The sequence below is a fragment of the Pezoporus occidentalis genome, unplaced genomic scaffold (assembly GCF_034315485.1).
Source record: "Pezoporus occidentalis ecotype Australia unplaced genomic scaffold, CSIRO_AGI_Poc_V1 ctg28, whole genome shotgun sequence".
Classification (NCBI taxonomy): Eukaryota; Metazoa; Chordata; class Aves; order Psittaciformes; family Psittacidae; genus Pezoporus; species Pezoporus occidentalis.
The window spans coordinates 8092799-8106614 of NW_026914718.1; the positions used below are offsets into that span (position 1 = coordinate 8092799).

Sequence of the window (13816 nt, forward strand, 5' to 3'; positions counted from 1 at the left end):
GATTTCTTTCTGAAGTGCTTAGAAAACACATTGCCTTTAAATTATATGGATTCCTGCTTGATTTCCTGTTTAAGTGCAAGCAGAATTGTCTGGCAGAAGGTATTCTTATTTTGCAATTATGCTATGTCAGAGTTTGGCTTCTGTTGATAAACAAAGGTAGGGGTATGGAGTTTTCTGTGTGACTTCTTCATATGCTGGCAGTGATATTGAGAGACAAGATTGTATGAGCACCGTACTGCCAGCAGTATGGCCATAATGGCTATGCTTTATTTGGAATCATCATTTAGGATCTTATTAACTCTCTTTAAAAAACATGAGTTTAAACTTTTGACATTAAATATATGAATACATCATTAACACCTTTTAGTCTATCATCTGCACTGCAGCATTTCTAATTGCCATTGAAAGGAAATGACAGTAGAAATAGCCTTTGCAGGCTTTAAGAAACCCTGAAAGAAAAACTAGCATTAAGAAGGTAGAGATATTATTCTATTCCTTTCTTGCATATTAAAGCAATGATGTTTATTTATTATTCTGTTCTAGATTGTCTTTGTGCCATCAAACAACAGCAGAACACTTTTTCCCATCTTTTCAAAAGGCTGTAGGACAAAACACTCAGCATTTTCATGCAGTGCTTCCTCACCTGTCAATCTGTATGACTCCTATTGATGTGTTTTACAGGTTTTCTGTGGAGAGTCACCTCCTTTAACTCCATTCCCTAGCTGGTTACCAAACGCTTACAAAGGTTTAGCAGGATTTATGGAATTTAGGTCAATGATATCACATATGGCACTACAGAGACTTAGTTGTTCTAATAAGACCGAATGCTTAGGAGCCCATTTTGGCCAAGTTCAGCCCAATTACAGGAGTGGGATCCAGATGATGTGTAATGAAACCTTGAGCATGTTCTGACATTTCAGTATATTTAATGGAAAGTAGCTCAGTATACAATTGCATGTGCAACCATTTCCACATGATGATGATTTTACAAGGCAATTCTCCAGCGAATCTTACCAGTATGCTTTTATCCATGCTATCAGCAAACACCAGAGGAGACAAAGCAGGTACAAAAAAGGAATGAACATCATTCTACTGTTCTGGAATTGCAGCTCAATTTTTGCCCAACCTTAGGCTTGCAGTGTGCAATATTCCTGCTTGAACATCATGGTAATTTGATTCACATTTTGCCACAGGGGAGGAAAAAAGGCTTACCATTCCTATTTAGACTAAAGTATCTATATCAACAGTATCTGAGCCTACTAAGAGAAGATTGTTGGAAGTGCAGGTATTTGGTGACTAAAATGACCAGACTGCCTGAGCTACACCAACAGAAAATACACCCAGGATAGTCCCCATTTTTTTAGATGAGAATAATCACACAGATCCTGTTGTGATCGAATATGAACATGCAGACCTTAAAATACTTGAGGTAAAAAGTTGCCAAAAAAAATCAACAAGGGGAATCCAGAGGAACTAACAAAAGAAACTATGTACAAGATATTGGGGAAGGACAGAATTAAAAAGGACTTTTTTGGTACTTGGTATCTTAGAAGGTATATGTCTTCTGGAAAACACTAGAAGTACAAGCACCACTGGAAATAAATGAAGAGTCAATGGATTACAAAGAGTGTGATTTTAATGTCCTTTGTGGAGGCTTGTCCTCATTTTCCAGTGCATAGTTAAGACAAGCTGATCCATAGGAGCTTATCTTCTCCATTACACCGAGGCCAGCCTCCCCATGCAGGTTCCCCCCAGACACACATTACTTTTATTTCCTTCTAATTGCTCCCAAAGGAGAGATAAATTAATCATAGCATTTGAAATATACTTTTCCAACAGTTAAATAATAGTGATCAAACCCTTCTTCATGGTTAACTTTGATTTGCAGATTCAGCCATGCGAAAGTCATAAGTCTATATACCTAGAGAAGCTTCATTCAAAACCTACAGCCACAGGACTCAACCAAACAGGAACCTTAGCTATGGTTTTTGCAGGTCTGCATGTACCTGTTGTGTAAACAGTTGCTGAAACTCTTTGTCCACACCTTTGTGGGAGGAGCCATTTTTTCTGAAGGACTCAAACCATAGAATTATAGAATCATAGAATTGTTAGGGTTGGAAAGGACCTTAAGATCATCTAGTTCCAGCCCCCTGCTGTGTGCAGGGACACCTCACGCTAAACCATATCACCCAAGGCCTCATCCAACCTGGTCTTGAGCACTGCCGGGGATGGAGCATTCACAACCTCCCTGGGCAGCCCATCATTGATGTGGATGACCTGGCATTACAAGCCAAGTCCTCCTTGCTCATCCTCCACTGCATTTTATGTGATGCTGCTGTTCCAGTTGTATGCCCTGGTTTAGTGGGTGCTGTGCTCCCTGTTGCAGCACTGCTGGTTCAGTCTAGGCCCTGTGCCCTCCCAGCTGTATCCCACAGCAAGGACGGGGTAAAAAAGAATGGTAGGAAGAGATCCATTAATCAAACCAAATTAAACAAAACCTTAATGCCCTTCACAGTGGCAAGCCAGGTTGAATTTTAATTCCTGGGGACCTGCTAGGGAATCTGTTGTAAGTGCTGCTTCTTAAGAGGTTAACACCGTGTAGTACATGCTGTTTTCAGCCAGTTACCTTTTCACCTGGATGAGTTCTGCAGTGAGGCTGGAGCCTCACTGCAGCCACCTTTTAGAATGTCTAGCTTAAAAGGGCCTGCCTCATCTCAGAAGGGGGGGAACCTCAGAGAAGGAATGTAAGAAAGGCAATAAATAAATAAAATGCTCACCTGGTGCAACAAAAATTCCTGTCACTTCCTGTGAGCCAGAAAGCGAAAAAAAGCATCACTTCTGCCACTGAAGAAAACCAGCACAGCTTTAGCTGAGAAGCTGAACAGGTTTCCCCTTGACAGTTTTCAAGTGGGTTTTGTTTCACCCATTGCATTTTGTGTTCTGCTCCAGGCTGCCAGGCCTGAAGAAGAAAACACACAGTAGCAGCACAGTGCACATCACTAATACATATGGCAAACCTGCTACATCCTGCGTGCTCCAGCATAGCCACTGCTGCACAATAAAATGCTGGTAGATGCACTGCATGATGCCCCACAAGAGCTTAGTGCAGCCCCAGGTTTTGCTCGCACATCTTCCCCCTGCTTTGCCAGGGATTCTCTGACAGAGAGCTGGGATCCTTGCATCATCCAGGCACAACCTCATCTGTTCCACGTCAGCACTTCTAAATTAGTAAAATTCAGGGTGAACAGGATGATGTCAGCCCCTGGGGGTACCAGCCATCCCCTCTATTGGCCCCATATCCAGTGTTGTGCCCAGATGCTCTGCAATGCTGGAGCAAGGGGCTGCAAATAACTACAAATGCAACTGGAGGGACTGTGAAGAGGACGTGTAGGCTATCAGAGGGTGGAAGTGTGAGGGTGGTTCCTGCCCTAGGACCTTAGCACCCATAGGTACCCCACATGCTGCCCCTCACTGCATGGAGAGGCACTGCACAAGGCTCCTGGAAGCTGAATGTAATAATTTTAAAAGGCATCTTCTAGACATCTTGCACGTATCTTGTCCTACAGGTGCTCACAGCAGGTATGTAACCTACGTCATTATCAGCTGCTGAACAAGAGCAGAAGGCTGGGTACATTTTCTAGCTAACAGGGTCACAAAATTACTTCTAGTGCAGTGAATACTTGCAAAGCCATGTGTGGTGTTTGCAGTGGAAAGCACAGACTAAGGGAAGAATGGGAGTAAGGATGTAATGAAAGGAGCTGCAGGGGTGTCTGCAGGAGGCAAGGCAGCTTTCCCTGCTCTCTGTCCCCTGTGCCTGTCCTTGAGCCAACCTGCTACTTCAGCAGCCCCAATTTAATCTTAATTGCTTGCATTCTCAGGTCTGTAATAAAATCAACTGGGGGGTTTTACTAACTTGCAAGGCAAGTTCATGGCTCTGGCTCTTATTAGCTGATGTGACACAGAGCAGCAGCGGTTGCCTCATCACTTCCAAAATCACAGACCTTATTGCTGTGGGGCAGTGATGCCATCTTTGGTTTAAAGGGTCTATCACTCCATTGCAGCAGCTGTTGGTAAACTGCTACTTTTGAGGATGTGCCCTTTGGGGATTGGTAGTGAAAGAAACGCACATGGTGAGGTCCAAAAATGAACCACATGAAATTCTCAGCCCTGACTAGGAGCTCACGCTGCCTGTCTTACAACACATTGCTGCTGCTGCTGTGCCTTGTGCAGCTTGGTGCCGTCAACAAAGCAGAACGAAACATCCCTCATTAAAATAGAATCACTCTGTAAGCAACATGAAAAGAAGGATGAAATTTCAGTGAGAGGCACAGCTTCACCAAGAAGTCATGAATCACCTCATCTGGCTTAATAAGACTGTTCTCATCAGGGGAAATAAATGATCAAACTGCAGCAGAGATGACGTGTGGAGCTTTTTAACCCACCACTGCTTACCAGCGATCTGCTTTCCACTTCTGACAGGGAGGACATCCAGCATCTTCAGGGTAAGTGTCTCTAAGGGAAGAGCGGTGTCAGAACTAATAATCAAACAGTAGAGATACTTTCTTGCTGACTTGCTAGCACAGATTTTTGTCTTAACCTCCTTAGCTGAAATGAAAGAAATATCCTGAAGTCCGCACAAGGTACACCCCTTTGGTAATGCCATCAAGACAGTAAATTCCTGTGAACAGATTAACTGAGACAGTTGTAACCTGTCTCTATTCCCATGCCAGATCTCTAATTACCTCCATTCATTTTCTATAATAGACTTCTGTCTCTGTGGAGGGCTGTTTTTTGCAATGAAGATTTGTTTCACTTACAGTAACAGCAAGCCTGCATTCAGATTTGACCCCTCCAAGGGCAGGTTTTGATTTTTCACCCCTCTAAGGGCAGTTTTTCTTGGTCATATGAGGCATCCACCACCCAAGTTGCTGTAACCATCTCCTGAACCAAGGGGTTCCTGTGTTCAGATGCCCAGAGGCAATGCAGGCACTCAGTCAAGCCCATAATAAAATAAAGGGATTTTGCTGAGCACAATGGAGTCTTGGGTAAAATTGGTCTTTAGGGCTCAGGATTTTCACAGGTTGATACAGTACCTGCCACATTCTCCAGGCACAGATGCTGTAGCACTATATTGAGCGTGTTTCAGTCTACCAACTTCTCTCTACTTTTCCTTATTATTGAAATCTCATGGAATTTTTCTTTTAAATTAGTTTCTAGAAACTCCACCTCAAGAGCAAACTGCTTCCATCCCCATCACACTAGTGCCACCTCTTCTCTTCAACAAAGAGTCATTTTGTCTGCATCATTTTGTGAATGTGCATTTGGCTTATGTTGGAAGTCACAAACTGTCACTTGCTGCTGGTTTTGTTTTCTATGAAAAGAGAATATATGTCATTAATTGATTTTCTGCCTATTTTTGTGAGGAATTAAATGAGCTTATAACCACACAGTTGCTTAGCAATGCAGACACAGAACCACAGCACACACATCACTTCTTAGTAAGAAAAAGAGTATTAAGAAAGCAGTGGCAATGACACACAGTTAGGAGTGAAGGTTGATTAGCACTGTTTTCGGGACCAAGCTTGGTGCTAGTTCACCCATTCATCAACGGAACATTCATCACTGAAAGAACACTGATGTGCAAGCTGTGAGCTTAGGAAGGAACAGTGAGGTTACCAGTAATAATGAGGACACTGAGGTTTAGAGCAATATATCAGCTATGCTGGTTTCCTGTACCTGATGCTTACCTCTTAAGACATCAGTAGGGTAATCCAGTGATACACATTGAGGTGTAAGCTTGTCAAAAGCAACCAGGGAACATGTGAGCTGCTGATACCACATTGTTGAAACCGGTTGACTTCTAAACACTAACCTCTATTACAGCAATTTAAATTACATGACAAATGAGGATTTCAAGATGTGATCATGGCTGTATTTGTGTCTGAGATGATACATGGGTAAGGAAGATTCATCTACCAGTGACTAAAGCTCTGCTGGTAATTCATGATCTGTGTATCAGACTTATAGCACTGGCACACTGGGTCTTTGTGTGAAAGGGCACTTGTAGGCTAAAGCAGTCTTGTGAAGGTGTGAGAAACATAAAGTCAAGCCCAAGCAGTAAGAGAACAGAATAATGAGCACCACGTTCATTGTCTAAATCACTAGTGAAGGTTTGCACCAGGTACTTGTGGCACTGGCGCTTGCATGTATGCTTAGCAAAGAATAACCAGTTAGCTGACTAGAGCAAACAGAAAACGTTGCACAGAAGCAACAGGCTAGAGTGTATAGGGCAGGGAGCAGGAGCACAAATTGTTTATTATAATTTGCAGTTTTGCTTCATTTTTGCTGCCTGATCTCCTGCATGAGGCACATTATTCACTTGGTTGCCCTATGTAAAGTAAACTGTGTCTGCATGATGAATTCTCTAAAGGTGTGCAGTTGGGTCAGACTGAGAGAGTCTGGTTCTTTGAAGAGATGGGATAAGAAACACCCTCTGGAGCAGGCAAGTAGGAGAGCAAAGGAATGAGAAAAGTTGGTCTGGTGCTTGGTAGGATCACAAAGATGAGAGATTTCTGAAGCCTGCAGAGGGCATGAAGACATTGTGTGGGAGAAGTTTCTATAATTAAAGGGTATTGAGGAATCCAGCTCACACACAGCTGGCTTTGGCACACAGATGTATGTGGTGCTGAGGGGTACATGCTTGGAGGAGGGGATGCTGAGCCCTTCACAGCAATCCAGAGACTCAGCACAGATTGCTCTTAAAAGGTACCCCTGGGGGAGCAGAGCAGAGGCTGTCAGCACAAAGAAGCCGTGAAGTTTAAACCTTGCTTAAAAGCCTCTGCAGTCACCTGAAAAGCCTCAAAGAGTCTCGAGGGAAAGATGGCTTTGGGTTGTCTTTAAACGTCCTCAAGTCCTTAAGGCTATAGCTATACTGGTAGGTAATGTCATGCAGTGAGAACAGACTTGTAGCATGACAAAGATGGACCTGATATCCACACTGTGCATCAGGGGGTGGATGTCTGCTTTAGCTGAGTAATACCCCTATGGTCCCTCAGCCTGAGAGCTGGCTGGCAACTCTATGGTGTGGAGTGCATGAGGGGCATCCCTGGAGAGCACCTTTGGGTTGAGCATCAGCTGAAGTGAAGGCTCATTCCCCTGTGGCTTCTCTCTCCATCACATGAGTCAGTGAAGTGGGGGCCATCCACAGGCTAAAACCCACATTCCCAATGCACATTAACGTTGCCTGCTGCAACATGGGCATACAGTGGAAATGTGCTTTCGGGCCTGCCCAAATTGCTTATACCCAACAAGTAGTCCTGAAACCACCAGGACACTGGCCCATCTCTCACCTCACCTGCAGGATGCACCTCCAAAGCACAGTACTAATGCATTGGAAAGGGATAACAATGGTGGAGAAAAGAGGGAAATGAGGAGACAAAGGGTGTGCCTTCCCTTCTCCCCCCTTTTCCTCCAGAAAGCACTGAGATGGGCAGGAGGGAGAGCAGCCCCCACACCTTCCTCTGCTGCAGAAGCTGAACCCCTATTTATCACACACTTGGCGGATGCTCAGACCATCAAAAGCTGGAGGATACCCTGAGGTGAAGCTCTATTGATGTGTATTACTTTGAACCAATGAATATTTCATCACTGGAGAGAGAGAGGATATAAATCAATAATTCAGGAGTAAGGAAATGGAAGGAATGGGTTTGAACCACTGCTGGAGGATGCATTTCACTTTTTGAAACACTTAAACTCAGTGCGTTATTCAAAGACCATCTTAATTCTATCCACCTACAGTCTTTTCAATACAGTCATAAAGCCACTATACTCATCAGAGGAACAATCATCCCATCCCTCTAACAAAACTAATATTTAACACAAGGTTTCAAACCACAAACTTCCTTCTGGAGGTCATCTCTGATCCAGCCTCCCTCTAGAGGCAGGGGGAGAGGGAAGAGAGAGAAAACAGGGCTGGGAAACACCGGGAGAGGAAAGAACAATTAAGAGTTCATTGGATGATCACCATCACAAAGAGGGAGGCAATGTAGTTATGTGCAACAGCAGTGATATTTTCCTCTGATTTCATTTTGAACTAAGCCTTGAAGAAAACAAGGAGATAGAGGATTGAAGAACAAGAGGAGATAAAAGATGACTGATACAGAAAAAATAATGCTAATTTTCCACTGAAGCAAACCAGGTTGCTGCTTCTGAAACATTAAGCTGAGATCTCAGTTTGAAGTTAGAAATATCTGGAATATCAGGAATTCCAAAGGGCTTAGAAGAAACTCATTTTGCCAAACCCATTCCTGATTGCTTGGAAATACTGGTTCAAACTATTTACTGCTCACAAAAATATGTTTTGAAATCGTTGCAACATCTTGTTTCCAAAAGTTTACACTTCAAACCAAAACCTCCTGGTAATGAGGGTTAGAATGACTTTATCGCACTAAACTTTAGGGCTAGTTTCTAAATGTGTAAAATGTTGATATCAAAGTGAAACGTTTTACCTCACCACTCTACTTTGTTTTTAAGTATGGATTGATGGTCCTTTTCTATGTGACTTGTTTTTGTCCTGTCAAATGGCACAAAATGTTTTTCCCAAACTGCTCTCACCCTTTGTGGTAATCCGCACAAGAACAGCAACATGCTGTGTTACTTGAAGTGGCAGGACACGGGATTGATGCACATTTTCTTCCATGGACAGCACTTAAAATGTTTATCCTGTCCTACAGGGAGAGAACTTCTGTATTATCTTGGTTTTAAAGACAAAATATCACCCATATGTACCACCAGCTTTTGCAATTCCTTTGTGAAACTTGCATTGCTGTAAGTGCTCACTTGTTCTGTAAGAAGCAGAACAAAGGCTGGAACATCTCCTTAGATTTTTCCACAAAAAAAAAAAAAAAAAGATGGCCTGAGGTGTATTTATTTTGGTGGGCGCAACAGTACATGCAGAAGTAGGTTAACTTTAAGCTGACAAGGCAGGGTTAGCTATTAAGTAATTAAGTTTGTGAATAAAATTCTGACAAAGAAGGAGCATTTGGATATCCCCCCCGGGGTTTTCACAGGAGACATATTTCTTTTTACAGTGAAAGAAAAGACAAAGATACAAAGTCATCAAATAATTCAATATCTGGCACAGCTGGGATCAAGCTGATGCACTTAGACACTAACATACATCTTCTCCAGTGCTGTATTTTATCGATACCCTATGGAAAACCTGGGGGCTTTTAGCAGGCAACAGGATCAAGCCTACCAGGCAGGACCCTCCACATCCCTCATAGACAAGCCTGAAATGTTTAGTTGTATGTGGGATTAACACCTGTAGATGATTTTTTTACACAGCTCTACTTCCAAAAAATAAATTGTTATTTGAGGAGGAATTGATCTTTGGTCGTTTTAGGCGTCTTTGGTATAGATGTGGGTATAGACCAGGACCCGCATCCAGTCTAGGGCTGATGTGGCAACCTCAGATGTTCCCCTCACATCCCTTTATAAGGAACAGAGAGAAAAAGGCACTTTAGGGGTGCAGCATATCCAACCAGTCAGCTGAACCACTGCCCAGAGGGCATTGGCAAGTCCTGCGCACAAGTAACCCACTGTGAGCTCTGATGCTTAGAGGAATCTTGCCCTGTTTGAATGGACTGGCATTAAATTAAGAGAAGAAAATAAACAAACCGAACTCTTAAGTGCTTTCTGAGGCTTTCCCAGGTGCTCTAGCATCTTGGGCTAACCAGTCATGGTGTGACTGCCCTCAAGACTGGGTTTGCTGGTAAGTCCTGAGGGTCACACATGTCTCTGTGGCTCCTCTGCAGTCATGTGTTTGTTTCTTTTAATGCTCCTTCAGTTAATTTTCTTTGCAGATTCATTCACGGGAGTCATAAACATAATGACTGACATAATTTGGCGCTACACTGGAGATTTCATGGCTCCTGATATCATTTGCAGAGTCGTTCGCTACTTCCAGGTACAGAAACCTCATGCTCCCATGTATGCCCAAGCTTGTGCAGCTTTGTGTAGACATTCTGTTAGCATCAGAAGCACTAAATGCTGAAAGTGTTCATTTAAAGTCAAAACAATTGAATTAAAGCACATTAAATCTTTGTGGACAAGATGAAGGTGAAAATACATTGAGGGCTTTTTTATTGCTCTTTCCTTTTATTTTCACTAAAAGTTTTCAAATATCCCTAGGTCAGTGTTCTTGGTGACATTGTTTTCTGCAATAAATGTGTCTTAGCTGCTGTCTCGTATACCTTCTGCCCCAGGTGGTCCTTCTATATGCCTCGACTTATGTCCTCGTGTCACTAAGCATAGACCGGTATCATGCCATAGTTTACCCAATGAAGTTCTTGCAAGGAGGTAGGAGAATTTCTGTACTTTGCTATTGCTATAGATATTATTAGGTAGCTTTTCTGCTTCAGAATTTGTAACCTTTTTGCCATGAATTATTCATTCCTGCTATAGCAACATTTGGACTCAGGTAGTTTTCTAAATGGCAAAGTAGCTGTGGTTTCAAGATTTATTAAGCCCTTCACAGTTTTTTTAAGCATTGTGTTAGCAAAGAATGAAATGTCATTTTAAAAAGTGTAGAGGTTTTCATTATCTCCCAGAATTTTTAGAAGGTTATTGTGGGCAAAGGCTATCCCTCTTACTAGACCCACTCTAGGAGCTGCAACAGCTATATTGTCTGTTTATTCACATTTAAAAATAACTCAGATTGAGAGTGTAGTACTGAGAATTCATGCAATAGTTCGATAGAACTTCAAAAGCTATAGCATATAAGTCTGGATATCTATTGTTTCTTGGAATGTTTTCTACTTGTTATTTTTACAGCACTCAGATATATGCTGGCAGCTTAGCAGTACAATTTAAAGAACATGATTTCTGTCCCACAAAGCCAAAATGAGACATTAAGTATGTTGCACTGAGTGAATAAACAGAAATAACAGGTGGGGAGGAAAGGCAATGCTTATGAGAACCATGAGGTCTGGAAGAACCACTTTAATCAGACGCAAATATCATTCTTGTTTTGGAGTAATAATGGCTTTTGCCAGCCTGCTCTATTCAGAGGATCAGATTAATGGTCCTTCCTGGCCTTAAAAACCTGTGAATCCATCACAGCTGAGGCAGTGGTGCAGCTTTGGCAGATGTTAAGGCCTGAAAGCTTCACATACTTCTGTGAAATTTAGCCTCTTATTCCCCAGGGTATGGGCTGACTTTTTCAGAAAGGGGAGATGGATATCAAGGTTTTCTTGGTGGCCTTTGGGGGTCATGAAGCATTCTGCAGCTCCTGCTGATGCTGCACCAGGCTGGGGAGGGAGAGCTGTGCAACAAACCCACTGACATCTCTTCTGCATCCATGGTACAGGAAAAGCAGCTACTGTCTGGGCTTAGTAAAGAATTTGGTGGTTAATCTGTGCAAAGCACTTTGAAGTTGGACATAAAACCCCCACCAACCACCTCAAATCTTTAGAAAAACCTTTTTTTAATTCAGTCTTATTCCCTACACCTATACTATATAGATGTTTCCTTTCTTTTTCCCATTTCCTATACCTATACCATAAAGAATTTCTGAAAGATTGGAAAGAGCAGACGTTGCACCCAGCTGAGAGGCAGCAGAGCAGCAGGTCATGAGCAGAGATAATACTGACAAAGCCCACATGGCTCTGGCAATGGCTGGCTACACAGTGATGGGACAAGCAAAGACCATGTTCAAAGGGAAAAAAGGAGCAGCTGTAAATCCAAAAGAAGTATCTAGAAGTGTCTAGAGAGGTATATTTACCATAACAACTTCCTGGAACATACATAGCTTTTGCACTCAGCTATTCCTAACAGAGGTGTCAGGGGCTTTTGAAATGCCCTCTTAGCTATTCTGCATAAGGAGAACAAAGACAACTACAAAACCTTGTCATTGGTGATGACACAGAGAAACCTTAACGACAGTTCTGAGTCAACCTGTAGCTAATTTTGTTCCAAATTGTAAAACTCATCCCTCAAAATGCTTCAACCAAGAAACAAAAGAGTTGTTTCTCCTTTCCCATTTTAAAAATGATGTTTTGATGTAGCCTTGAAATACCATTTTGGGAAAAAAACAAACTAAACCCAAAAATAAACCAAGCAACTTTTTGCTTTTAAAACATCAAACAATACCCAAGTTGGGGTTTTTTTAGGTGCAATGAGCTATACTTTGCATGACTTGTAAGAAAACAAACTTCAACAGTTCAGTATTTTCTATGTACTTTGTGAACACATAAATGACCACAGAAAGGGCAGATGTGGAAGAATTCTACATTCTAATCCTAAAGGTTCTGCTGTGTGAGGCAGCAGAATAATTCAATAACCAAAGGGGTCACTGAAAAGCAAATAAATAAAGATCAAAAAGAAAAAAACAGAGAAGTTACAGCAGAAGAGATGTTATGAATATTTCACCATGTTGAAAGGTACATGCAAACAGTACACAAACTAAGCAACAACAGAAGTGCTTAAGTAAAAGACAAAACCCAAATAGGTGTAAACTGTCACTTGCCTGGCTTTGAGCTGCAGATGACACTGAAGTCCATCAGATCGATTAGCTTCTAGATGCAAAACTTTCCATTTAAAGAGCAATGTTGTTCTTAAAGGAAAATACTGAAACTGGTTGAATAGAACATTGTATTTCAAAGCTGTAATTTATTTGATTCCATTTATAATCGACACAGCTCTAGTTATATGATTTGGCTGGCATTTAGAGCGTATTAGAGCATTTACAAGAAAACAACATAAAAAAACCTTTGCTTGCAAGGCAGGCAATTAAGATTAGCCTGATAAAACAAAAAGCTGCTTACCTAGGTGCTACCAGTGCCCTGTTGTCCTGGGTTCAGCACTGATACCACTCTTGCCCAACACAAATTGACCACTTCTCTCTGAATTATTCTACAGTGAAAAAAGAAAGCATATTATCCAAGTATAATCTTTTACCCTTAGAAATACACAGGTGGGCCCCACTGAGGCTTGTATGTATGTAGTTTAAGTAGCTACCTCACAATCAGAAAGTCCTTTCTGTCAGGAAATATTTTGTGACAGTCTTAATATTCCTTCTGCTAAGTTTTTGTTCTGCTTTGGGAAACTTTACAGCTCTCCTCTGCCTATGCAATATTTATAGACTTAATCTAACCATCTCACTTATGTAGATGTCATCAGAGTTCCTTTAAGCCCTAGATTAGCAAGATTGTATTTTGTTGAACGTGGGTAGCATTTAAAAATGAGCAAGATAAGTGAATATTTGCAACCGATGTTTTATAAAGCATAAAATTGCTTTTTGAATGTTTCGCCCACATGCTTTCGTATTGCTCTTTGAGCTTCAAGGAGGAAAGACACTTGCCTTGATATGCATAATTTAAAGTGATTTTCTCTTTCACACAAAACTTCGGGTATTTTGTAGGACAATAAAGTATTTCAGCACCAAAGCTTCCCAGATCAAAAAACCTGTCTCCATCTGTGTCTCTCGCAACCTGACTCAGGAGGAATAACCGCTGCTGAAATCACTGGTACCCTACAGATCAGCCCTTTTCCCCCACATTTTTTGGCTACAGCTATCTGGATTTGAGCTGGAAGATGTACATTTGTGAAAATGAAAGCCTCGGGGCTGTCAGCTCCAACTTACTGATTTGTACAAAACCCCCTTGGTGCCACCAGGCATCATTTAGTTTCCCATTAATTTTCCCCATGTGGCAGTGGAGAAGGCCAGAAATCAAGGGGAAGCAGTAGCCCTAACTTACCAAGTGTTTTGGGATCCTTCCTCTCCTGTTCTTCACTGTGAGGACCAGCAGGATCTCCT

The 13816-nt window shown here is 41.9% G+C and overlaps 1 protein-coding gene across 1 annotated transcript in view; it reads left to right on the top strand.

The window, feature by feature from the left end:
• NPSR1 (neuropeptide S receptor 1) overlaps positions 1 to 13816 on the top strand; it is a 55689-nt gene that overhangs the window by 26845 nt on the left and 15028 nt on the right. The window contains exons 3-4 of the mRNA XM_062625524.1: positions 9864 to 9967; positions 10266 to 10359. Coding sequence (XP_062481508.1) covers positions 9864 to 9967; positions 10266 to 10359 — 198 coding nt within the window. The remainder of the gene's footprint in view (positions 1 to 9863; positions 9968 to 10265; positions 10360 to 13816) is intronic.